This window comes from Herpailurus yagouaroundi, unplaced genomic scaffold (assembly GCF_014898765.1).
Source record: "Herpailurus yagouaroundi ecotype Mexico unplaced genomic scaffold, PumYag 162, whole genome shotgun sequence".
NCBI classification, from domain to species: Eukaryota; Metazoa; Chordata; class Mammalia; order Carnivora; family Felidae; genus Herpailurus; species Herpailurus yagouaroundi.
In genome coordinates, this window is record NW_024412403.1 from 61,044,486 (window position 1) to 61,072,164 (window position 27,679).

The following is a 27,679-nucleotide window of genomic DNA, read 5'->3' on the forward strand; positions in this document are numbered from 1 at the left end:
CAGAATGTGGCAGAAGTAAATGGTATGTTGCTTCTGAAGACAGGTCATACAAGAGTATGGTGTCTACTTACTTTCTTGAATCATTTGCTCTAGAGGAAGGCAGGCACCGCTTATCACCCAGGCAGTCTTATGGAGACACCCATACAGTGAAAAACTGAGTCCCTTCAGTGACTCAGTGGAGCGAGTCATCTTAGAGGCTGCTTCTCCAGCCTTAGTCAAGCCTTCAATGATGCGACCCTGGCTGAGTTTCACTGCAACCTGATGATACCGCAAGCCAGAACCACCCAGCTGGGATGCTCTTGGATTACTGACTTAGAAAACTGTGGGTGACTATACACATTAGTGATTAGGCTGCTAAATTTTGGGATGATGAGCTGTACAACGATAACTGTGACATATGGGGCAAAGATCACCCCTGTTTCCTGAATAAGCAAAATTCTAATTACAACTTCTAAGACAATGAATATAGTTAAACGACAACATTTTAAATGTTTTTGGTATTCAGAAAAAATTTAAGTAATTCCCAAAACTCAATGACTAAACTCCTTCATAACAAAAAAAATTTTAAATATACATTACCCGTAGTCAATGCACACTACTGATTAGACCATAGCTTAAAAGTGTCAGTTGTTTTCAACAACTACATTCAAAACTTCACAACTTAAGTAAGACCTCTCCTTGGATCTTACTTTTTCTCTCAAGACGGAACTGCAGAAAGTCAGCAGTATTTCTAGCAAGTTCCAAAAGGTCTGAATTAGGAGGCCTTGATTGCCCTTGGCCTATTTTAATGTTTTAAGTTAGATCTTAAAGATATGTGAAAGTAAATAAAAGAGTATGGCCAAAAGTAAACAATGACTAGTAAAACTGCTGATCTCAGTATTCAACACAGTGCAGGGTTTTCTTTGACATTTATCAGGCATCACAGATTACTACCAGAACATCACATGTTTATTTCAGATGTAACAGCAATGTTAAAATCAACAAGTTTAATTTTTAACTGCACCAAGTAAACTTAGCCATTTAAGTATTTTTAAAGTTATTCCCTCCAAAAAACTGAGGGAGCTTTTCTTTTCCACCCACAAACCAGTTTCCCAATAGTTCTATTTTTGGAGGACTTTCAATTGATAAATTGCTTTGGGGATATTTTAGAACTTCTTTCCCCAAATTAAAACTAATCTGGACAAATTATATATTGCATAGATTTCTCTGCAGATTCTTTTCTTTAGAACCCAAATGCAATAACAAAACAGGATAATTTTTACCTATTTGCCCCACAGTAAAAACTATCTGTCCAAAAAAATATGGATATATTCTCTGATCTTCCAGTTAATAGGATTGTTTTACCTCAACAATTTTTACGTTCCAAAATAACCAACTCAACATGGGACGTTATTTGAGTCTTTACCGACTCACAGGCGTATGAACTAGTGCCCAGCTCCTACGGCTTCTACATCCTCCTCTTCCTTAAATGGATGGAATTACTTAATACAAGTTTGATGTAGGACAATTAACCCTTTTCAAACATTTACAATTTAAAGTCATTATCTAGTGTGGAAAAAGAAAGTATAATGATAAGAAGCCTACATACTCAATTCAAAATGTAATTTTTTTTCCCTCCTTAAATAACATGTACTTAATTGTCATGAGGCAGCTATTCAGTTTTCAACAACCACATTTAGGGATACATTCATTGGACTGATTAGATAGTCCAGGTGAAATGGTTATAGAAATAGAGGCAGTGTCATCTCAGAAAACTCATTTATATATCAAAATCTATTTTGATATCTGGAAGTTTACAAAAAGGCTGAATTCTTCAAACTAAGTATGCCTTCTGTAACTCAAGCACTCTTCTGTTGGCAAGAGCAAGCTGAAGCTTATCCATGAAGGTAAAGGTGCTTAATGCTCTTTTTTTCTAAACTTGTATTTGTACTGCTAAAGAAATTGATACCCAAGAAACCAGCATGGTCTTTCTACATTTTTACTATCTTAAGAATTAGAATCTTATAAACTCATTCAGCTATCTTCCTTTTCTATATTACTCTTGGCACTCAATTAAGACCATTGAAGTCTACTATACTTTGTACTTTCACATTCTCAAATAAGAACTTAAGATTACAAACTGTGCATAAACACTGTGTAAAATAATTTTGTCATTTAATATATTTGGAGAGATGAGACTTATATTATCAGAATTTACATGAGGATAAATATTACGAATCAAACTTTCTTTTAAAGACAAATGACAAGAAAAGTCAAGCCCTGTGCATTGTTTTAAAGTCTAATGAGAACATTTCATGGGCTACCAGTATTGGCAATCTAGAGAATTTTAAATATTGGATATGGGACAATGGAGGAAAACATGAAAACTTCAGATGTCTCCTATCTTACAAAAGTTATCAACCCATCCAAGCCACTCCCTATGTGCCAGAAAATGATCTGGCATAAACCAGTCACGTCAGTAGAGGAGGTCACAGTGAAATCTGTGTTATTAACACTTCTAAACTTCTACTTTTCCAAGAATAGAAGCAATTTATTTAACAATTCCCCCTCCCCCAAATCCTTAAACTCATTATCATAGGCACAGAAAATAAGCAAATCTGGGATGTTCTCCAACAGATAAGCAATAGCACAGCTATGTTATTCTCAAAAATACTGTCTAGATACTCTCTCCTATATAATCAAATGCTCAGTGGCCATACTTTTAAGTCTGCATTAGCTGACATTAAATGCATTTATCGTGCCACAAATCCATCTAAGCTTCCTTTTAGGTGTTTTTTTAATATGTCCAAGAGACGATACCTGCTTCAGATTTATTTAGGGGTATTGACCTATAAGGACATCAACTCCCATTTTTAAGGTTAGACTAACTATTGTGGGTGTACTGAAGAAAAAGGACAGGAAAAAAAGTAAATCACAACAAACCTCTTTAGGTCAGTTAAAGGCCATATCTCTAGCTGGGATATTAAAAAAAATTAATCTCACCAGCCCACACTCTAAAAGTTAATGCCACTAATAACAATCAACAGCAGGAAAAATAAACCTGCCAACAACCAGCCCACTCATGTAACTCAAATACGGAGACCAAAGTAAAACACTACCTACCCAAACTGTCCCACCCACCCTCAGCAAGGAAGAAAGAAATAACTGCTTAAAAAACAAAATAAGCTTAGTATTTCTTACAAGGATAACAATGGTCCAACTCCTGAGATGACACTCAGAAGGACAAAAGGTGGAGTGAAGGCAATGTCTAGGGATTAGCATCCCACAGTCTTGAAAACCCAAAGTACCACAAACACACTAAACTTGTCTTTGAATTAGAGAACAAGATATTGCTGCTGTTTCTTTTTGTCTTTTGATATATACAACATTTCGTAGGCTCTGCCCTTCAATGTGAAAGCAGGACATAAAAAAAATATTGACACTGACACCCAAATTTTTGGGACCATATATATCTTAACTATGAAACCAAACAGATCTATACCTCCTCCTTCCTACAATCAAACCACCTCACAAAAATAAGAAAACTAAAACAATCCAAACATGATTAATTTTGAAAGTCCTTGGAAGTATTAAACCTTTTAGAGGAAAGAAAAAGAAAGAAAGGAGGACAAACAAGAACAAGGTAGGAGGGGGAAAAGAAAGATGGGGTAAAAAAATCAATGGGCCTCTCTTTTATTTGGCGACAAGCAAGTGCAAGAAAGTTCATTTCTAATTTGTTCAGTTGTCTGTCTTTTGCACATCTGCATTCTGGCCAGAAGGGACTTTGAGGTTTTTCTGCAGCACATGAGCATCTGCGGGCTCTATCCTCTTATAGTAGTTCTTCTTTGTCTCAATAATCTCAAAGCCAAACTTCCTGTAGAAGTCAATTGCAGATTCATTGCTGATCTGGACATGCCTAAGATATAAGAGGGTATCAGAAAAAAAAAAAAAAATTAAGAATTCATCAGCTTTTGCGTATTCTGCAAATAGCTTCATACTGGTTGGAGCTGGAATACTGCAGACATTTGTTAGATTCTCTTCACAATTACTAGTTATCAACAAAGACTGAGTATTCATTTCAGAAAAACTTGGATGACAAATTTACACCTTTAACCTGTTACATCTTCAAGACAGCTGGCTGAATTTAGGAGACTCAGAAATAGGGTTTACTCTTACAATCGAGAAAGGGTGAAGTATCCTAGCTAGCATAATGTTTTTCATTGCAAGGAGAGAAAGGATTCCTGGAATTATAAATGGGTAAATAACCACAGGGATGATCCAATGACCATATTAACACATGCAGAAAAAACATGACAGAAAAATGATATATTGTCTCAAATGCCTAAATATAGCCTCTAATAAAAAAATGCTATATTTTAAAAATAAATTTGAGCTTTGTCAATTACTCCTCAGAACAGCATGACATAATTTAATCTCTCCCAGTGCCAAAGTTAAAATGAGAATAATCTTTTAACATTGGTATTATCAGATAAATACTCTTTGATTTTGATTATTAAACTCTACTACTAATAAGCATGTCACTGAGAACCTTAAACAAAACCCAGAAAGCAAACAGATGGCACAAGAATAGTATTAATGATACTAATTCTTCAGTTCTGAAGACTTTAGTTTTAATCTTGGTTTCATCCCTGTGACTTCAGAAGCTCCCACCCCAACACAATAAAGCAAAATGAGAAAGTTTTATCTCAGGTTCCTGATCTATTATTGAAACAAAACAAAAACTTCATAATCACTACTTCCATGCTTTTTCCAAAAGGCAATGAAATAAGGAACCAGATTTTAAAGTTTCCAGTAAAGATTTCTATTGCCAATTTATTAAATTCTTTACATAAGAACATTAAATATCATTTAACTTACAGATAGATGTTGTCAAAAGTGCCATCTTTTTCACAGATGTTTAAGACATGATTTAACATTTTCGTTCCTATTAACAAGACAAACAAGTAAGTAATCTTAGAAAAATAATGTTTATATTACACATCTAAATGCCATCTTAGGGGCGCCTGGGTGGCGCAGTCGGTTAAGCGTCCGACTTCAGCCAGGTCACGATCTCGCGGTCCGTGAGTTCGAGCCCCGCGTCAGGCTCTGGGCTGATGGCTCAGAGCCTGGAGCCTGTTTCCGATTCTGTGTCTCCCTCTCTCTCTGCCCCTCCCCCATTCATGCTCTGTCTCTCTCTGTCCCAAAAATAAATAAACATTGAAAAAAAAAATTTTTTTTTAAATAAAAAAATAAAAAAAAATAAAAATAAATGCCATCTTAATGTTTATTGAATCCTAAAAGAATTTGAGGTAAACACTAGACCACCTGATTTTTGAAAAATTTGTTCTCTCCCTACTATCTACATATGTTAAAAACTGCTAGTAGAAAAGCAACCTTTACATACAAGTCCTTCCAGAGAAAAGGAAAACAGAAAAAGCAAAAGGGGGACACTGATGACAAATCTATATAGGGCTTCCAGGTGAATTAGGTTAATAAATAAAGTTATTTTCCACCTTATATAATTCAGTAACTCTTTCCCAATACTCTCAAAAGAAATGGTTTCACTCATTGGGTCAGAAACAGTAATGATGTATTTATGCTTCTTTACACACACACACACAAAAACAAATTTACCTATTCCTAGCCTTCGGTATGGTGCCAGACATCCTAGTGTCATGATGTAAAGTCTCTTCTGATTCTGTGAATGATCCACCCTACAGCACACTGCACCTACTGCAATATCATTGAAATATGCTGCCATGGAAAATATAAAAATATTAAGTTCAAAAGACAGAATAACACATTTTATTGAATCTTCCTCCCCTTCTATAAGGGCTAAATTACTGCTATCATAGCATTAAATTTTATCAACTACTCTGAATAGCAAAAGCCTCAAAAATTTTCTACATCTTTTTACGGATTTAAGCATCTACAGTAGACATATATGTGAAACATACAGGCACATACTAAATAAGAGAGAAGGTATTTAGCATTTTCTTTAAAATTCAAATATTTTGTCTTGATTTCTCTGAGATGCTTCTCAAAACCTGGATCACCCCCATTTCCTCACTTGTAAAATAAAGAGATTAAATTAGTTAACTCTGCTCAAATATTAAAAACTAAGGGTCAAGAACACCAACAAAACAAATGAAGTGAGAAAAGAAAAAACTATTATACCAAGTTTTGCTAGCTCGCCAACCTCCAGCACATCCTTGTAGAACTTGTCATTGTAGCTGACTGGAAAGATGACCTGGTTTAATCTCTTCAACTGTTTGATATTGTGTGGTGTCACATCTCCCAGCTCGATCCGGCTACTGGAACAAACCAAAATGTACTCAATAAAATATAATTAGCTTCATTTGTTAAGATAAACATACTAGTACCAAGTCTTTTTTACATAATTGATAAATCCAACCTTTCATACTGACTTTATATTCCTACAAAGATTACCATTTATAAGATTCTGCCAGCCATTCTATGCAGATTCAATTTGTAGCACTCATATGATTATATATTTAGAGACAAATATGATAAACAATAATTACTCAGAAGGCCAGACTAATAATCTACACAAATGCCAAAATCTTCCTTGTAGTTTACAGTTTTTAGACAACTATTACTGATCCAAAGGACTGATGATACCAAATATTGACAAGGGGGTGGCAAATGGGATTCTTATAGTCTGCTGGTGAAAATGTAAATAGATACAGTGTCTCTGGAACACAATCTAGTACGATGTATCAAAAACCTGAAAGGTACATCTTCTTTGTCCAGGTCTATCCTAGAAATTTATTCTGAAAAATAATCCAAATGGACAAAAATTATATACATTGAACTAGGAACCACTACATCAGTTACATGGGGTGGTATTCAAAATCCAGATTCCTAGACCTCACACCCCACAGATTCAGAGGTAGAATCTATGGCAGTGGAACAAAGGAATGGGTGGGGGGGATCTATTTGAAAACTACTTATCAAGAATGCAACGGTAGCATTTCTGAAAAACCATTATGTAATCAAAACAATTGGTTCTGTGGGAAAAGGAATTAAATCTAAAATGATTCAGGCTCATAGTAAAAAAGTTGTTTTGCCTATAATTCTGTCAACAAAAGGATTTTTTTAATAGCTCAAGTCCATTTCTCCACCATAAGCTAAAGGTTGATCAAATGTGACAAGACAAACCTGAACAGCATCTACGCATATATTTCTCCCTATTACCACTAGCAGTGTCATTAGTGGAGATGCTTACATGCATTATTGGCCTTCTTAAAAACCACAACAGTAGATGATAAAATCCTTTAAAGAAAAGAAGATCAAACTGAAATAAAAATGAGTTGAAAAATAAAACAATCTGATGTCAACCAAGCAGCTAGATAATGTGGGTCCTACACACTGGGTGCTAATTCCAGATCACAATGGCATTAGTCAATAGCAGGGAAGTACAGACAATACACCCTAATTGATCATTTGCATCATATGTACATAGGTTTTGAAAACTGTTGGGAGAAATGACTAAATGAGAATGTTAATCTTCACACTTCTAAAATGACTAAAAAAAACAAACAAAACAAAACTAAGTGTCCTCAGCAGGGAAGTGATTAAATAAAGCATGCATGATATGTTTATCTTATTACCACAAAAACATTGATATACTATTTTGGGGGGGGGGTGAGGGAGGGGCACAATCTAAATATATATAACATATAATAAAATAGCTTTTGTTAATATACAGAAAAAGCTTTAAAGCATATACAAAAAATGTGTAATCAGAATTGTGAGAGGCGCCTGGGTGGCTCACTGGGTAGAGCATTCAACTCTTGATCTTGGGGTTGTAAGTTCAAGACCCATGTTGGGTATAAAGATTATACTTAAACATACAATCTTTAAAAAAATTTTTTTTAATTGTGTATAATTTTAAAAACACTATTCTCTGAAATGTTACAATTCAGATTATCAGAAAGTATGAATAAATTATAGTTCTTAATAACACAAAAACTTTATTACAGACCATTATGCTCATTTGGAACTTTAGCCTTCCTGCCTCAATTATTTCATTTTTATTACTTACTGTGCAACCACTCTTGCGTATCTTGATATTTTCTTAAGATCTGAACACACAGTTTCTTAGTGGCCACACAAAATTAAGAGGTCAACACCACAGTAAAAAATAGAGATTTCTCTGTTACACTCTTTTCCAATTTTAGACATATAATTATGGGTAAATGGCCTAAGTATTTTACAACTAAAATGACTTCCCTCTGTGAGATTCAGGTGTTCTTTAACTAGGTTTTATCTCCCTAAGAACAACTCCCCTCTTCATAAAAGCACACCCTGGCTTTGTCTTCTTTAAGGCTGAAGGAAATAACATTTCACCCTAAGTCCTCTTCTAATTAAAACCTACTTAGGCTCACTTACCACCATCTACCACTCAGGTTTTTTACTGGTAGATAGTGTTATGCTGTAAAGTACAGAACATTAAAATACAGGGATCACATCTTACCTACACTATTCTTTTTTTTTTTAGAAAAAGGATTCCTCCCATAATTAATACAACTATCACTTTTTTTTTTTTGGGGGGGTAAGAACATTTAAGTTCTACTCTCTTAGCAAGTTTCAATTATACCCACAGTGGTATCAACTATAGTCACCCTGTTATACATTAGATCCTCAGACTTTATTCACCTTATGGCTGAAAGTCTATACCTTTCTACCAACCTCTTCCTATTCCCCCCACCCTGGCAACCCCTTATCTACTTTGTTTCTATGAGTTTGATTTTTTTGTTGTTAGATTTCACATGTAAGCAATACCATTGTCTGGCTGGCTTATTTCACTTAGCAGAATGCTACTCTTTCACTGAGTATAACACCCCAAATTGAGTATCGCAATCAAAGAGTCAGTCTCCGTATTTTATCCATCGCAATCAAAGAGTCAGTCTCCGTATTTTAAAACAATCACTGAAAAACTACATTATGAAGTCTAATAGTAAACAATAAAGAAAAACGTAACCTAGGAAGCCAACCTCCTAAATTATAGTGAAAGAACACGTGTTTTTCAAAGTTTAAGAATGATTTCTAGGTGGGGCACCTGGCTGGCTCAGTTGGAAGAGTATGCAACTCTTGATCTTGGAGTTGTGAATTTGAGCCCCACAATGTGTGCAGAGATTAAGATAAATACATACATACGCATATAATAAACACTTAAAAGAAAAAAAAGAATGATTTCTAGGTAATCACCACACTTCAAGCATCTTTATAATTTTTAAAATAACAACCAGGTATTTCTTGACTTCATACAAAAGGAAAAGGTGGTTATGGTACAATGTGCTAGAATTAAACCAAATAAAAGTTAACTACTAAAAAAGTTTCCAGCAGAGTAGGCAGAAAAAGCTTAAATACAGAACACTGTATTAAATCATTAGGGAACACCAGCTTAATCTTTCCCTGTCTAATCAAGTAAATAAATAAATAGCATGTCTTGATTAAAAAAAAAAAAATGTCCATCACCATAGTAATTACTCAGGAAGTGAAAATCCTGTAAGACTACTAGAAATAAGTTTGATGTATATAGTCTCCCTATATTTCTCTCTCTCTCTCTGTGTGTGTGTGTGTGTGTGTGTGTACACACTTCAAAACAGAACTGGTATACTATGAATATCGTTTGGTGGCTGTTTAAGCATCTATTAAATATAACTTTGTCAGCAAAATTCACCTTCAAATACAGTTTAACTTTCATGAACATGATATGTCTGATTGAAATGTAATATTTCTGTAATCTTGACCACTCAGCTCTGAATTATTTTAAGATGTGGATATTCTAAATATATCAAGAGTAATAGCAATTTATAATTTAGCAAAGAACGTGTATCAAAAGCATAGAGTGCTATGCAGAAATGTTAAGAAAATGAGAACATGACTGCACACAATAAGATTTAGAAATGAAAAGAACTTCTAAAGTAAGTCAAAAGGAATTCCAAAGTCTCTATTAGAAAATTAAACAGAGGTTTCATGAATTCTGTGAATTTGAAATTTTCTAAAGTTTTAATGAACATAATAGTTACCTATTCAAAGCATAAACCGGGTCTATTTCAATAAATATTTGAACACCTATGTGCTAAAACCTGGAATGCAAAGGAGTTTATACCTAGTAGGAAATACAGGTATATGTATATATTGATCACACATATATTAACACACATTACATATATACATACATTACACATATATACATAATTATGTATATATATATATATGAAACACAATATCTTAATAATAGCACTTGCACACAGTACAAAAGTAATACTAGAATAAAAGTGATCCTGGAAACAGATGTGAAGGGTGACTTAAGAGTTTGTTCTGTAGGAGGGTAAGAAATGAATTCTAAGGAGAGCATAGAACATGAACAAAATAGCAACGATGTATTCTCCAAACTACAGGCAGTCTGATTTGGTAAAACAAAGCTTACTGTGTGTACTCTGTGACAGCCTTCCTCACCAATGCATTGCCTGCAGAGGTGGCAGCCATCTCCTACTTGGCATCATGGCCACCCGCAGACCTCTGGTGAAGCCCAAGACGCTTAAAAAGTGGACCAAGAAGTTCATCCAGCGCCAGTCATCTGATGTGTCAAAATTAAGCGCAACTGGCAGAAACTCAGAAGCACTGACAATAGGGTGCAAGGGCCAGATGCTGCTGCCCAACGCTGCTTATGGGAGCAGTAAGAAAACAGAGCACATGCTGCCTAGTAGCTTCTGGAAGCTCCTAGGTCACAATGTCAAGGAGCTTGAAGGGCAACAAATCTTGTTGATGGGCAACAAATCTTAATTGTGCAGAGACTGCTTACAATGTCTCCCCCAAGAGCCACAAAGCCATTGGGGAAAGAGTAGCCAGCTGGCCATCAGAGCCACCAATCCCAAAGCCAAGCTGTGCAGCAACGAAAATGAATAGATAGCTTATGTGCATGTCGCATTTGTGTTAATAAATCCATAAAATTACAAAAAAAAACGGGTGGGGGGGGGGGACGCCTGGGTGGATCAGTCAGTTAAGTCTGACTTTTGATTTCAGCTCAGGTTATGATCTCCAGGTTTGTGAGACTGAGCCCTGTGCCAGGCTCTGCCCTGATAGCATGGAGCCTGCTTGGGATTCCCTCTCCCTCTCTCTCTGCCCCTCTTACACTCACACTCGCTCTCTCTCTCAAAATAAATAAATAAAGTTAAAAAAAAAAGTGTGCTTTGTGTAAATGTGGAAGCTGGGATTGGAGAGGAAGGAGAATCAATTTTATGAGGAGCTTGTACATCAAGATGGTACTTGCCGGTCTTCTCTATCTACACTTATTCTCTAGGTTGACAATATCATAATCTTATGGCTTTAATGCTGCCATCTTCCAAATCTCTCTATGGCTTAAAGGTCACTCCTGAACTCCAAAGCATCTGTAGTAGACACCTCAAATTAAACCTATCCAAAACGAGATCTCTGATCTTCCCAAAATCTGTGTCACCTGCAGCTTTCTATGTTGATAGCCTCTTTATCCTTAGCTGCAGGTTACTACTCTCTTACCTACTTTAAATCTTTATTTAAATGATACCCCCAAGAAAGCTTATTCTGACAAACCTGTTTTTATTTCTTTATATTCCTGATAGGCTTTCTTATCAATCAGGATTATGTTTAGCCTTGAACAAAATTTCAAAGTGTTCCTTCTTACTCTTCAGTTCTGTCAATGTTTGCTTCATGTATTTTCAAGTTATATTACTAAGGGCATAAATTTGGGACTGTTATGAGTTGATGAACTGCTGTAATATTCCCTGTCTTAAAGTCTACCCTGTTCATCAATACAGACATACTGCTTTCTTCTAATCAATGCTGCATCATGTATCTTTGCCATCTTTTACTCTCAACCTCTCTTTATCCTTATATTTAAAGTTTCTTTTGTGAACAGCATATACTATAGAGTTTCATTCCTCTAATTTGACAACTGGAGTATATTTTTTTACATAATTCTTCAAATATTATGCAATGTACATGTATTACTTTTACTTATTAAAATAGCATGAAAGAAAAAAGGGAAATTGTCATCACATTGAGTCATGCTAATCCTCACTGTATCGTTCCAATTTTAGTATATGTGCTGCCGAAGCAAGCACTTGACAACTGAAGTATTTGGTCTGTCCAGACTTAATATAATTATTGATGTAGTCTATTCCAATCCACCAGCTTGCAAATTTTCTGTATGTAACAACTCTTAGTTGTTCTTTATTTTTCAAGCCTTTTGGGAGGGATCAACTTTCATTCTCAGCTTTTAAAAAGTATTATGGGCCCCTGGGTGGCTCAGTCAGTTAAGTGTCTGTCTGACTCTTGATTTTGGTTCAGGTCATGACCTTTTGTCAGATGAGCCATGTGTTGGGCTCGGTGCACAGCCTGCTTGGGATTCTCTTTCCCTCTCTCTGCTTAACCACGCCCCCCCAAATAAACTTAATAACATGTCTAAAGTTTACATAAAATTAAATCCGCTTTTTTCCTGTATAGTTCTACTTTTTACAACATGTATAATGATAGTTTTCAAGATATAGATACATCACCCCCAAAATCTCTCATGACCCTCTGTAGTTCAATTTCACCACCAGTCCTAGGCAACCATTAATGTTTTCTGTTCCCCATATCTTTGCCTTTTCAAGAATGTCACTTAAATGGAATTACATAATACATAGCCATTTGCTTGATTTCATTCATTCAACATAATGCTTTTGACATTTACCACACTGTTTTATCAACAGTTCATTCCTTGTTATTGCTAAATATTCCACAGTATGGATATACTATGGTTTATCCTTGTGTTGAAAGGCATTTAGGTTTAGAGTTATTGGTGATTATGAATAAAGTTGTTATACACATTTCTCTATGGTTCTTGTGTGAACATAAATTTTTAATTGCTTCTGAATAAATACCAAAGAGAGGTAACACTGGATTATAAATGTATCAGAGTCCCAGTTGTTCTGCATCTAGAATTTGGCACTGTCAACCTTTAAAATTTTACACTACTCTAATGGGTGTGTAGTGACATTTCATTGTGGTTTTAATTTGCATGTCTCTAAGTAACAAATGATGTAGAGCATTATTTCATGTATTTCTTTGTCATTGGCAGAACTTCTTCGGTAAAGGAGCTGTTCAAATCTTTTGCCCATTAAAAAAAAGTAGATTTCAAGTGTATTATGGACACATGTCCTTTGTAAGCTAGTATACTGCAAATAACCTGAAGCCCCTTCCTACCTTTTACATCTTACTTTTTTTAATGTTTTATTTATTTTTGAGAGAGAGACAGAGTTCAAGTGGGGGATGGGCAGAGAGAGAGGAAGACACAGAATCTGAAGCAGGCTCCAGGCTTCATGCTGTCAGCACAGAGCACAATGCAGGGATCAAACTCACGAACCACAAGATCACGACCCATGCCCAAGTTGGACACTAATTAACTGACTGAGCCACCCAGGTGCCCCTATTTTTCTCTTAAATAGCCTTGAGGTATAATTTATAAACCATAAAATTCATGGTTTTTTTTTTTTCCCTTAAAGCTTACTGAGAGAGAGAGAGAGAGAGAGAGCGAGCGAGCAAGCACGGTGAATCAGGGGAGGGGCAGAGAGAGAGAGGGAGAGAGAGAATCTCAAGCAGGTGCCATGCTGTCAGTGTGGAGCCCAGCGCAGGGTTCAAACTCACAAACCCTGAGATCATGACCTGAGCCAAAACCAAGAGTTAGATATTTAACCAACTGAGCCACCCAGGCACCCCTGAAATTCGTATTTTAAGCGCACAATTCAATGATTTTTAGACTATTTACAGACATGTGCAACCATAACCTCAATTCAGCTTTAGAACATTCACATCACACCCCCAAATCCCTTGTGCAAATCTGAAGCAAATGTCCTTTCCTACCCAAAGTCAGTCACTAAATCTACTTTCTTTCTATGGATTTGTTTTTCCTGGACATTTCATATAAATGGAATCATACAATAAACATGATCTTTTGCACTGCACTTCTTTCATGTAGTGTGTTTCTGAGGTTCATCCATGATGTAATGTGTCAGCAGTTGAACAATATTCCACTGTATGAATATACCACATTTTGCTTATGCATTCACCACTTGATGGCCATTTTAATAGTATTTACTTCATGGGCCATTATAAATTACACTGTTATGAATATTGCATACAAGTCTGTGTGTGGACACAAATTTACTTTCTCTCTGGAGATACCTAGAAATGAGATTGCTGGTTTGTATGGAAAATATGCTTAACTTTTTAAATAAACCGCCTTTGGTAGGTAGAATAACAACCTCCAAAGTATGTCCATGTTCCAATCCTAGCAATCTTGACTATGTTATTTTACATGGAAAACACACTTTGCAGATGTGACTAATACCTTGAGATGGGAAGATTAACCAGGAATACCTGGGTGGGCCCAAAATGTAATCACAGAGGTCCTTAAAAGTATAAGACAACAGAAGCAAAAGCAAGAGATTTCAAGATGCTACACTGCTGGCTTTGAAGATGAAGGGCCACAAAACAAGGAATGCAGATGGCCTACAGAAGCTGAAAAGGCAAGAAAATGGATTCTCCTCTAGAACTTCTGTAAGAAACACAATGTTGTATTAATTTCCTAAAGCTGCCTTGACAAATTACCACTCGATGGCTTAAAACAGAAATTTATTCTATGGAAGTTACAGAATCTGGAAATCCAAAATCAAGCCAGCAGGGCCATGCTTTCTGGATTTGGACTGGATAGAATTCCTTGCCTCTGCCAGCTCCTGGTGGCCTCAGATGTTTCCTGGCTTGTGGCAGTAACAACTAATGCGTTTCTCCATCTTCACATGGTGCTCTGTGCGTGTGTGCCCCGCCTCCTCTTCCTTTAAGGACAATGGCCATCAGATTTAGGGCCTACCCTAATCAAGTATGACCATCTTAATTACATCTGCAAAAACCCTATTTCTAAATAAGGTCATGTGCCAAGGTTCCAAATAAACATGAATGGGGGCAGGGGTACTATTTAAAAATCACCATTCATACTAATACCTGACTTTAGCTCAGTAAAACCCATTTCAGACTTTTCACCTCAAGAACAAGGTAACAGATTTGTGGGGGTTTTTTTAATTTTTTAATTTTTATTTTTCAGACAGAGAGAAAGTGGGAGAGGGGCAGAGAGAGGGAGACACAGAATCTGAAGCAGGCTCCAGGCTCTGAGCTGCCAGCACAGAGCCTGACACAGGGCTCGAACTCACAAGCCATGAAATCATGACCTAAGCTAAAGTCGGATGCTCAACCGACTGAGTCACCGAGGCGCTCCCAGATTTGCATTTTTAAGCCAATAAGTTTGTAGTAATTTGTTATGGTAGTAATGGAAAACACTGCTAAACTGTTTTCTGAAGTGGCTGCACCATTTGCATTCCTACCAATAACAGTTTCTCCACATCCTCACCAACACTTTTATTGTCTCTTTATAGCCATTTTACTAGTGTGAAGTGATAATCTCATTGGATTTGCATTTCTCTAATGACTAATACTGTAGAACATCCTTCTTTATGGTTATTAGCCATTTGTACATCTTCTTTGGCGAAATGTCTATTTAAGTATTTTGTCCCCGGTCTAGGCCTGAGAATAAACCTACAATTTTAACATTAATTAATAAAAGAATTCCCATTTTTATACTAGATTACTTATTGAGTTGTAAGAGTTCTTTATATCATATATATAAATTTGTTTATATTTATATTTATATATTTTGGGGACAAGCCCTTTATCAGATATATAATTTGCAACTATTTTTGCCCAATTTTTGGCTTGCCTTTTCATTCTAACAGTGTACCATACTAGTGTAAACTGTTACTTATAGGGGGAACTGGAAATTCTCAGTATCATCTTCATAAATGTAAAGCTAAAAACTATTCTAAAGTAACTTTGTTTTTTAAAAAAGAAGAAGGAACTGTCAGATTAATAGATGATAAAGGGATGCCTGGGTGGCTCAATCAGTTAAGCATCTGACTTTGGCTCAGGTCATGATCTTGTGGTCCTTGAATTCGAGCCCTACATCAAGCTCTGTGCTGACAGCTCAGAGCCTGGAGTCTGCTTTGGATTCTTTGTTGCCGCATCTCTCTGTACCTCCCCCACTCACATTTTCTCTCTCTCTCAAAAATAAACACTAAAAATTAAAAAAAAAAAAAGATTATGAGATATTTCAGCCAATGAAAACGTGTGGACCTTTTTGGATTTTGATTTGAAAAAGACATTTACAAGACAAATGAGAAAAAGCAAATACAGATTGGGTGTCAGATCTTAAGATGATATTAGATGTAACAGTATTAGAATTACTTTTTCTAAAAAGTCCTTCCATGATAAAGATTCATACAGTAGTATTTACAGATAGAATGGGATAGTATGTCAAGAATTTCCTTTGAAGTACTCCAGCGAAAAAGGGAAACTACTAATAAAAGATGAAAGAACATGAGAATTAATATTATTCATTGGAATTGAATGCATTGAGGGCTCAATGCACTATTTACTTTTGAAGATGTTTGAAAATTTCCGTAACAAAAAATAAAACAAACATACGTTACTTATTATATAAGGAACTACAAGCTGTAATATTTTGCATTTATGTTGTTTTGTAGCCAACTCTGTCCAAGAAAGAACAAACACTAATTTTGATACTAAAACTCGTAGCAGAAAGCATCTGATGCTTTATTCTCTACTATTTGAAAAACAGTAAAAGGCAAGAATTTCAAACCTTTAACAACCACAACCCCTCAACTGCCAGCTGTACCAAGCCTCCAGTTTGCAGAAAAGCTGAATGAAAGCTGGATGAAAATGAGCCTTCCATTCTGATATAGGCTTCCTCTTATAAATTCATAAGTCTCAGGATAGTCTGTTATACAGTCTTTACTTTTGGTGTAAATGGCCTACATGTTCTGACATTTTTTCCCCATTAAAACTACTATCAAACATTGTTTGGTAAGATCTATCATTTGAAAAATTATTTACAAAATGTAGTTAAAAAAATTTTTTTAATATTTATTTTGGGGGGGGAGGGGCAGAGAGAGGGAGACACAAAATCTGAAGCAGGCTCCAGGCTCCATCTGAGCAGCACAGAGTACAATGCGGGGCTCTAACTCATGAACTGTGAGATCATGACCTGAGCCGAAGTCCAGCGCTTAACCAACTGAGCTACCCAGGCGCCCCTATATAATGTAGTTTAAATGCTACCTAATGTGATTAGAAGCAATGTTGATATTAGGTAGATAAAAACAGATACTAGAGGGAATGCATCCAGAGTTTTTCCATTAATTTAACTCATATGGAAAAATCCCCTTTTGTAACACATCACTTTGAGAGTTATTTTCTGGAATAAAAATACTGCATAATATACATCCTCTGATTATGTGAACATATCACATTACCAAGAATATCATAGTGAGGGGCACCTAGGTGCCTCACTCGGTTAAGCGTCTGCCTCTCAATTTTGGCTCAGGCCATGATCTCATGGTTCATGAGACAGAGCCCTGTATGGGCTCTGCACAAACAGCAAGGAACCTGCTTCGGATTCTCTCTCTCCCTCTCTCTACACCTCTCCTGCTCATGCACACTTTCTCTCCCTTCCTCAAAAAAAGTATCATAGTGAATTAGAACATTTAAAACCACAACTACTAAAAAAAATACTTGAACTTTAGGGGTAAACGAACAGGAGCCCATGAGGAAGTCTGAGAAACAATTTTCAAGAGAGGAGGGATAAGGTCTGGAGAAGTAGTGTCACAAAAGCCAAGAACGGATTCCAAACCTGGCTATACACCAGAATCACCTTGCCAGTTAAAAACTCAGATTTCCACATCCCACCGTGGAATCTTTAATGATTAAAGCTTCTTATATCAACCACACAAATTTAATACCCACCTAAGTTAATAAACTTCCCACTGCACTGCATATGTGTAAATTTCCATACCCAAGTATTCCAGTGAGGGAAAAAGAAGCTAACGATGGTCACAGAGAAGTGGATTTCACATAAAATATGGAATCATTTTCCTTTGTAAGTTTAACAGTGTATTACACTATAGCTAGTATTGACAGCTAGTCTCAAATTCAAATCAGCCTGACTCTTGAAAAATGGTTTTTAATCACTACACTGTTTACTTACTTCGGGTAAGATTTCAATGTAATTTAACAACACAAACTATCTTAATTTATCAGTTTAGGACCTCTATTCTGTAGATAAGCCTCAAATTCCTGGACTAAAAGTCAAATGTGCTACATCTAGTAGACTCAACAGTTTGTTTTTAAAGTTGGTTGCTAATATTTAAATCAGAAGCTTTTACATAAAGCCTACATTTCTGGCCTTTTTTTTTTTTTTAACTCATTTACCTTATCTGCCTGTTCCTGGGTTCCTGTTGGCACTAGTTTACAACCCTAACTGTAAAAAACTGAATATAGCAGTAATTAAACAAACTGAATTATTCTTTTGGCTCAAGTAAATTCATGTGACACGTTATTTTTTTGTTTTTCAAATCCATAACAAACCCCAATGTTTCTTCATACCAAAGATTTTAGAATAAGATCTAAAAGAGGGAGGAGGATGGTGAATGATATAGCAAAAGTGCCCTTGTATATCAAGTCCTTAGATTTGGAACACAGCTACTGGCCTCCTACTTTATACAGCTTGTTAGTTATTTGTATCAGCACCAGAAGATGAATCTGTTACTCTGTCAAATCTCATACCATCTTTGCACTTAAAATATGGTAGCAGAAAACATTTTTTTTTTTCATTTATTTTGAGAGAGAGAGAGAGAGTGCACACACACAAGCAGGAGAGAGTCAGAGAGAGGGAGATAGTGAATCCGAAGCAGGCTCTGCACTGTCAGTGTAGAGCCTGATATGAGGCTTGAACTCACGAACCAGGAGATCATGACCTGAATGGAAATTCAAATGCTTAACTAGGTGCCCCTGTGGTAGCAGCAAAACTTTACCTGTGGCTTAAAACAAACACTGTGTCACAATGAGATAATGCATATTAAGTATTTGGCACAGCAACATCAGATAATAAGCACTCAAATGTTTTTAAGCTATTAAAAGTAATGTCAATTATGCCCATAATTATAAAAACAAAATTTAGTGGCAATATTCTGAAGGGCCACAAGATGGAGATATGACTACACAAAAGTAGGCCTTTCTCTATAAAGTCTGACTTTTTAAGTTACATTGAAGAGAAAATGAAGAACTGTATAAAGCTTAAAGCCTAACCATTTATATTTTAAATGAGTACTGAGTACACTTCAGCACAAAATTTTAGCTGCTTGGTCATTTCTTGTGCAGAGTGTTTGATCTGGAAGGGAACTTGGAAGCCACTGGGTCCATTCCCCTTCATTTCACAGATGATGGGACTGAAGCCCAGAGACAGATGTACCTGTAAATTATACAGCCAATTATCAACAAAGCCAGAACCAGGCCTATGTCTACACATTATCATTATAGTGCAAGATCAGCCACCCATGACTCCCCTCAAAGGAGTCCTTTCTACTCCTCAAGGTCGAGAGAAATACCAAACCTGAAACACTTATCTAAGGTATACTAATGATAAAAGGGATTTGCATAAAACTTGGGCTTAGAGTAGGTAATTGCCTTAGCTAGCATTAATCTGGTTCTACACTCAAATAAATTACATAAAAGATAAATTCCTTTAACTTACAAGTCCACTGAGCATTTATCAAAGCACAGCTTAGCTTAAATATTAATTGTTCAAGAAGTCTTAACCTGTCATCCCGCTGAGATTTCCACCTCATCTATATTATACTGTTTGTACCCTTCCTAGGCACAGTACCTCTGTACCATTCTAAGCATTTATTTTTATACCTTGCCTCTTCTACTGAACTGTAGGACTTAGGGTAGGACCTCAAATATTTCAAGGAATTGATGAATTACTCCCAGTAAGTCCAAGAATCTCTAGGCCTTTAATTTAACTGATGGGCTTTCTCTCATCTAGATTTTAGAGCAGTTTCTCAGTCTTAGTACTACTGATATTCTCTCTGGGCTGGATAATTCTTGGTTGTGAGGGGCTCTGTGGTGGAGCACTGTACGATATTCAGCATCATCTCTAGCCTCTACCCACTAACCGTTCCACCCCATTATGACAACCCAAAATGTCTCCAGACATTACCAGATATGCAGGGGGGAAGGTGTGACCCTCCTTGAGACTTACTATTCTAGAGGTTTTACAAGTATCAAAAAAGTGGTGGTGAGTGGATTAGCTCTGCAAGCTGTATGAGTGCAAGAATCAAGTGTGCAAAAATCTCAGCAATTATTTGCTGGGATACTAGAAGTGTTAAACACACATCAGATATAACCTACTTAAATAACCTGAAATGAAATAACTTAAATAACCTGAAAATAACCAAACTATCCTTTGAAAAAATGTTCTGTGATCATCCATCCATACATTCAATTAAGAGAACTCCTTCCCAGCTATGGCTTTTCCCTTACTACCTCCTAAATGTTTTTACTTCCAAATCTCTGAATCCAAACACATATTCCCAACTGCTTACTAGTTATCTCTACAGGAATCTCAAATTCAAAGCATTGAAAACTGAACTCATCATCCTCTATAGGAAATTGGAACACGTATCTCTATTCTCTATTTTTAGGAATAGTCCCATCACCCATCCAATATAAAAAAGTTAGTTTTAGATGTACTCTTACATCCCATTTTAATCCCTGTTAATTCTGCCCCCCAAAATATCTTCATAACCTATTTTTACCTATACCCCTTCTCTAAGCAGTATGCTTCAGAGCATCATTTCAACACAAATTCTAATGGCTTACTTAAGGGAAATAAGACTAGAACGGAGACAAAGCCATCACAACACACTCAGAATAATCTTTTGAAAATACAAATATGATCACTTTATTTCTAATGCTTAAGATCTTTTAAGAGCTGCATATAATCTGCCAAATGAAATTCGAATAGCACTGCAAATAAAGCCCTCATCACCTACGTATGGCCACTGGCCTCACCCTCCCTCTCTCCCACCAGTTTTTGGCCATATAAAGCTACTCAAAAATTCCAGAACTCACTGAGCTTCCTTGCCTTCTTGATTCACCTCTGTAATGGTTTTTTCATTAGTAAACTAAAGATACTACACCTATAAATATATTAGTAGACTATGGGTGCTATCTTAGAGCTATTATGGGATTGAGAATCTATGGTCTGGTATTAGGTACCTATTAAAACAAAAAAAAGTAAAAGTGCCATGAGGGGGAGGGATGGGAGAGCAGGTCTCAAAAGGCAGACACAAGAGCAAAATGAAGAAAGCGACTTAAAAGAACAGTTCAAATATGCCCCATGATTCCAAACTTTTGTTTCTTGGTACCACAGAAAAGTTACAGCTGATAAGAAACCAGGGATGGCAAACGAGTGACACACATGCCATAGCAGTCATGGTAGATATTAATAGTCAATGATATCACTTTTTTTTGGCAATCTGAAAATTCATCAAAGCTATCAGCAGATTAAATACTGATAAAATATTATCAACAGACTAGAAAGGGCACATGAATTTCAACCTTTAGTTGTTCCTGTTCACGTTCAAGCTGTTCTCTTTAAAGACAAAGAAACCAACTCCCAGAGGTAAAAAAAAAACCTACCAGAGACCCTACTGCTAACTATCGTTAATGGCACACTGAACTATAAAACGTGGTTGCTTTTAGTTCAATGTTTTTTGTATTAAAAGTAAGTCTCCTTTATGAAAATAAATTATGCTATGAATAACAATCTATACAAATGGGGGGGATCCAAGTATATATTTAAATATATTTTAGTTTTCTGGAAAGAGAAATAAATGTTTAAAATGCTGCTAAGTACAATTCTCTTTGCTTACACTAGTTTAGCAAGCTCTGTAAAAAATTTCTTCTCATGTTCTAGGTCCTAAACTGGCATCACTCTGACAATATTCACTAATTTGAATGTCTCAACCCCATTTTCTAAATACTATATTTGATTGTTTTGTAATTTGAAGTCAAAACACAATCAATATCCAAATTGATAAGCTATACAAGTAACAGGTAAGCCGCAAAGATATACAAATGGCCAGTAAAAGTGGGAAATGTCCAACCTAAGTAATCAAATTAACAGTAACAAAAAAGGTGGGGAGAGAAATACCATTTATCATCTAATCAGCAAAGCAAAATTAAGAGTTAAGACTATTATGTGAATATGTCCCCAAATCCAACCTGTAAAGAAATTATTTCTATCATTTTACAAACGCTCAATGTATGCTACTCATCCCAGAAGAAGGTAATTTATACCACTGATGGATGAAACATCTTCCTCCATTTCCTTATTTTCTGCAAGTGCCCCTCCCCTTCCCCATTAGCCCTTGGAGAAGAAAAAGGCACTCACACACCATTGGCAGTATGAACTGCCACTATCTTTCTAGAGGTCAATTGGCAACAAATATCAGAGATTTTAAAATGCCAGCACCTTCTGATCCAAAAAATTCACTTCTAGGGAATTATCCAAAAGAAATAAGAATGTGTATCAAGTAGTTTTATACATAAGCATTTACTGCCATACTATCGAGGACTGAGAAAAGCCTCTGGACTTCAAAAACAAGGGTCTTCTACTAACAGCTTCAGCCATGATAGAGGCAGAATTACAGATCACCCTAGCTCAAGAAAGGCAAATGCATACTTCCAATTTATCCCTTCTCCATCCATAGCAGACAAAGTAAGTGGATTACAATATTTTAATCTAAAACCAAGAGTGACTTCAGAATCCTTCATCAGAGGCATAACCAGTCATACACTATCTGTTGGCCCACAAACTGCACATTTACTATTTAGAAACTCCATCTGAAAATTGGATCCTAAGGAAAAAGATCATGTATTACACAATTTTTATTTTCAGAGTCTAGTCCAGCACTGTCCAAAATAAACACAGTTAAGAGTCACAGATGTAATTTAAAAATTTCTAGTACCTACATTAACAAGGCAAAAAGAACAGATGAAATCAATTCAACGTGTAATCAAAATAGAAATTATTAATTTCCTTTTAAAAAATCTTTTTTTATACCAAGTCTTTTAAAAATCCAGTGTGTATTACACTGCACATCTCAATTCAGATGCTAATTTTCCTCAAATATTTTATTTATATTTACATTTCACAAAATTTATAGTAGATTCACATATCCACATTGTTCCAAACATACCAAAAAATTGTCCAACAACTTTGAGTATCAGTTTTTAAATTTAAAATTGTAGGGGCGCCTGGGTGGCGCAGTCGGTTAAGCGTCCGACTTCAGCCAGGTCACGATCTCACGGTCCATGAGTTCGAGCCCCGCGTCAGGCTCTGGGCTGATGGCTCAGAGCCTGGAGCCTGTTTCCGATTCTGTGTCTCCCTCTCTCTCTGCCCCTCCCCCGTTCATGCTCTGTCTCTCTCTGTCCCAAAAATAAATAAACGTTGAAAAAAAAATTAAAAAAAATTTTTTTAATTGTAATTAAAATTTTAAATTTAGTTTCTCAATAACACACGCCACATATCAACTGCTCAACAGCCAAATGTAGCTAGTCACTACTGTATTAGACAGGACTAACATTTTCCCAATAAGTTAGGCAGTGAATGCATATAGAAACTGATGGAAGAGATCAGATCAAGAGAAAGCAGTGTTCATGATAGGACAATTACATAATTTTGTAGTTATTAAACTGTAATACACACAATTTTCATTTCTATGATGAAAAGGAAGTTTCTATCAGTTGCAACTGGTATTTAATGGTTTCTGTAGGCTGTGCTTAAAAAAAAAGTATTTAAATAAAGAATTGAGAAGTTTATCTTTTTAGATGGCACAAAGCTGGAAACCATAGCTAATACCTGGAAGAGAAAATCAGAAGTCAAAAGATTTCCACAGGCCAAAATGGAAAACGTAAGCAAAGTGAAAGTTAATGCATATGTTAGTTTGGTCCAGCAAAAGCACTATCTTTGAAAGATAATGCTTTATATGGATAACCTTTAAAAATCTTTTTCAACCCAGAAATTCTTAATTATTCTTCGTGTGTTCAGAATTTTACCAACAACTGTCCATGATTTTGGGGAAAAAAATCACAACACTGATGTCAACACTGCATTAGTCACCAGTGCACACATCTGTATTGGTAACAGATCTACTTTCTAAATTATATAATGATGCTATTTACAAACAGATGAAAACATCTAATCTTATGACTTATGATGTAGTTGTACCTGGTCATTTACCTATTGAAAAAGAAATCTTATAGTTTATTTTCCCTTTATTTCTCCCTTATATTGGTTAGGTCATTTTATTGATTTTCTAAAACAAATCATGGTACAGGTAGGTTATATTTTATGTGAATTCATCTCAATACAGCAAGGAACATTACAAAATATTTTAAAATCCAGTATTTCCATCCACATCCCACAAATTATTGGCTTCATAGAAGCTTGGAGTACAAATTGGAGGTTTACAAAGGTTCCTGAATTCTCCTTCAGACTCACTGCCTGTCCCCCAACAAAAACAGCAATACGACCTTAAAAAACCTGTTTTATTGAAGTACAGAATTTGTATGGTAAAGGGCACAAATCTTGTTCACAGTCCAATGATTTTTCAAACATACATATACATCCATGCAATCAATATCCAAGGTAAAGATAGAGAATATTTCTAGCACTTCAGAAAACTCCCTTGTGCTATCAAAGATAATCGTTATTCTGAGTTCTTCAACATAGATTCCTTTGACTGCAGAATCTTTGATTTTAATATTTTAATTAGTAAACTACACTGTTCTGTATACTATACTTATATTATTGTCATCTACTTTCCCATCTTTGCATGTATTCACATCTTGTTAAAGACATTTTTATTAGAATTTATACCCCTTTGCTACAATTGAAAGGTAAATGAATTCAGTTTTACTTTCTATTATACTAATTATATTGCCATCTCTGTCATGGCTGTGACTTCTTGCTTAAATATCACCTTCCATAGAGAGGAATAATAGATAAAAAGGAAACAGTATCTTGTAATATACCTCAAATTTCTAGACCATGCAAATAAATACATGCAGTAATGAAAAACTGGAAATTTATCTACTTTCCTACGGAGGAAAGGCAAATGCATGCCAACACAATGCAATGTCTTCCTGCTACTACCAATAAAAACTAAGTAAAAATATGAAGAAAAATAGTAACTTTGAAAAGTTTGAAAATGATAGTGAATATAGGCAACAATATAAAACATTTAAATAGTAGATTGAGTTAGAATTAGAAGTTCTTCAAGAGTCAGGACTATAACCCTAACCACCTTGTGTATAATGATACAAGTCTTTGAACTCAAGGATCTTAGAATCTTTCAAATAATGCCTATTATCTTCATTTGTTCAGTGCCTTAAATCAAGACTTACAAGTGAAAAACATTTTAAAGTCCCATCTTACCTGGGAGTTAGTTCATTTGGGAAGTTAAAGGGACTATTCACAGGAATAGTGAAATCATCTTAAAAATTTACCATTACGAGGAACGCAACTTTAAGCTCCCAATCTTAAGTGATAGGAACCAGACTTAAGGACTCTTCATCCTCTAAATTTGGCCAGTTACTCGTTTCTCGGGATTTGTTACCATCATGTTGTTACACATATAACACACCATTTTAAATAAAGAGCTAATTGCCTCATGAGTGTATTAACTGAAGGAAGATTGTGAATAATATCATTGTTTGACCCCATTTCTATTGCCAAGTTAGGTATCAGAAAGAACATTACACCCTAGCAAGACAGAGTTAGACCAAGGATTTTGGCTCTAAACACCCAGAATAATTTCTTGGAGGCCTTCCTTTATAAATCCATGCAGAGTCTCAACCGTGGGAACTATTCAGCCTCATTTTTAGTACTCTTAACAGAACAAGAGAAGTATTGCTCGCTGATGAGAATACAAAAATGAGTAAGAAACAGCGTCCATACTAAAGGGAAAAAAAAGAAAAATCTCACTAAATTATATTGGATCATATATAAAATAGCCAAACTTCCTAGTTCATGATTCAAATACTACAAATACTTCCCATACCTCAATTAATATCCTGATTGGAACTCTTTAGAATTTGACGTGAAATAGTGCAGGTACTACAAAAATTTCATTATTCCTAAATTTTAGTGCAAACCATACAATTAAGCATTAGAATGGATTTCCAATATTTAAAGCAAATCAGAGCAGGGAATCATATTACAGACCTAAGGCCAAATTAAACTTTCTTGGACCTCTTCGACCCCACACACATATACATACCAAGATAATATTCAGAGCCTTGTTTTAGGCAGCATGAGATTATTTCGAAAGTTGACTTTTATTTCATACTCAAAAGGCTGAACAGTTTGGAAGCTCGAACAGAGTTACAATTCTTTGACTAGCTACAATAGAAAAAATCTCAGAAAGCTTTCAAAACTGATAAAAGGAAGGCTTCAAAACGGCTTTGATTTAGGAAATATTCTCAAACACTGTTACGTAATTAATATTTAAACAGTATGTAATTTAATAGTAAGGTGACATCATCCAAATGGGAAGAGTTGAACCAATATAAACCCTAATTTGATCCAAGAGGAAAACTATGAAAGGGTATTAATTTTTCTAATCACCTGAAAAAAGCTTCTGAGGAGTAACCAAGAACCCCCTCACAGCACGGGGGCAATAGTAAACTACTGGAGCAATAGCTCCACCTACTGATCGGCAATACTTCCTTAAACATTTTGGCACCCCAACACTACAGAGCTCACGCTCTCTCCCCCTCCTCCACTCGCTCTGACCCAACCCAAATCCAGTTGAGTCACTAGCTCTTAATACTCATCCCATGCTCTTTATTCCAATTCCTTCTCCCTCCAGAAGGTTCTGTCCAGCTCTCAAGTGTAAATAAGACTGAAAGGTGTCAAAGACCGCAGTTGCTAGCGTTGAGCCTGGGTCTAGAGAGGACAACCAGATCACTCCACTTGGAGTGGCGGGCCGGGGGTGGCTCAGTCGTCCGCTCCCAGGTAGGAGGCCCAAGGAGCCTCACAAGAGCTTTTTTCCCCTGTTGCCCCCCTCGGCTGCTAGTCTCCGCTCAACCCACACTCGTCCTCCGGGCCGAAATCCTGCGTTCCCTGCGTTTTGCCCCTGCTGGCCCTTCAGCCCGCCAAGAGCCCGCGCCGAGCATCCGCCTCCTCCGTTGAGCAGAGAGAATCCCAGAAATCTCCCTCCGCAGGGTCTTCGCCCGGAGTCTCTCCCCTCCTTCGCAGCCCCTCTCCCCCCGCTGGCCGGGCCCTGCCCGGCTGCCCTTCTCACCCTTTCATCTTCCCCGCCTGCTGAGGCCGTTGTTACCGCGGATATCAACGCCGTTGTCGTCGCCGCCCTGAGCTCTCTGCGCCCTCAGTTCGGGCCACTCAACCCCCACAAGCCGGCCTCCCCACCTAGGGCAGGGAGCTGAGCGAATGACGGAGGCCGCAGGAGTCGAGCGCAGCCCTGCGTCTCCGAAGGGGGCGGGAGTGTCTCCCGCCGCCGCGCTGTGCCGCCGCTTCTCCACACGTGCACACCGGGCAATCGACTCCCGCCCGCGGCCGCCGCCAGCCAGACCCGCCGCCGCGCTGTGACCTTTCACCCCGCCCCCTCTGCGCGCCGGCGCGCCGGCCGCCTCGCGCGCAGCCGCACTGCTGTTC

The 27,679-nt window shown here is 36.7% G+C and overlaps 1 protein-coding gene and 1 non-coding gene across 3 annotated transcripts; both read right to left on the minus strand.

The window, feature by feature from the left end:
- Window positions 1-926: 926 nt before the first annotated feature.
- On the minus strand, window positions 927-27,624 carry NAA50 (N-alpha-acetyltransferase 50, NatE catalytic subunit). Of its 2 annotated transcripts, none has more exons than XM_040484540.1 (5): window positions 27,309-27,624; window positions 6,157-6,290; window positions 5,614-5,733; window positions 4,858-4,924; window positions 927-3,895 (listed from the first exon to the last, which is right to left on the minus strand). In XM_040484540.1, the coding sequence occupies exons 1-5, from the start codon at window positions 27,314-27,316 to the stop codon at window positions 3,718-3,720; spliced, it is 507 nt and encodes a 168-aa protein (XP_040340474.1). In that variant the 5' UTR covers window positions 27,317-27,624; the 3' UTR covers window positions 927-3,717. The 2 variants fall into 2 exon arrangements, with proteins under 2 accessions (XP_040340474.1, XP_040340473.1); XM_040484539.1 differs by having other exon boundaries at window positions 6,157-6,293; window positions 27,309-27,623.
- Window positions 12,011-12,113, minus strand: LOC121036550 (U6 spliceosomal RNA). The gene has a single exon (XR_005793384.1). It is a non-coding gene; the product is annotated as a U6 spliceosomal RNA (small nuclear RNA).
- Window positions 27,625-27,679: the final 55 nt, after the last annotated feature.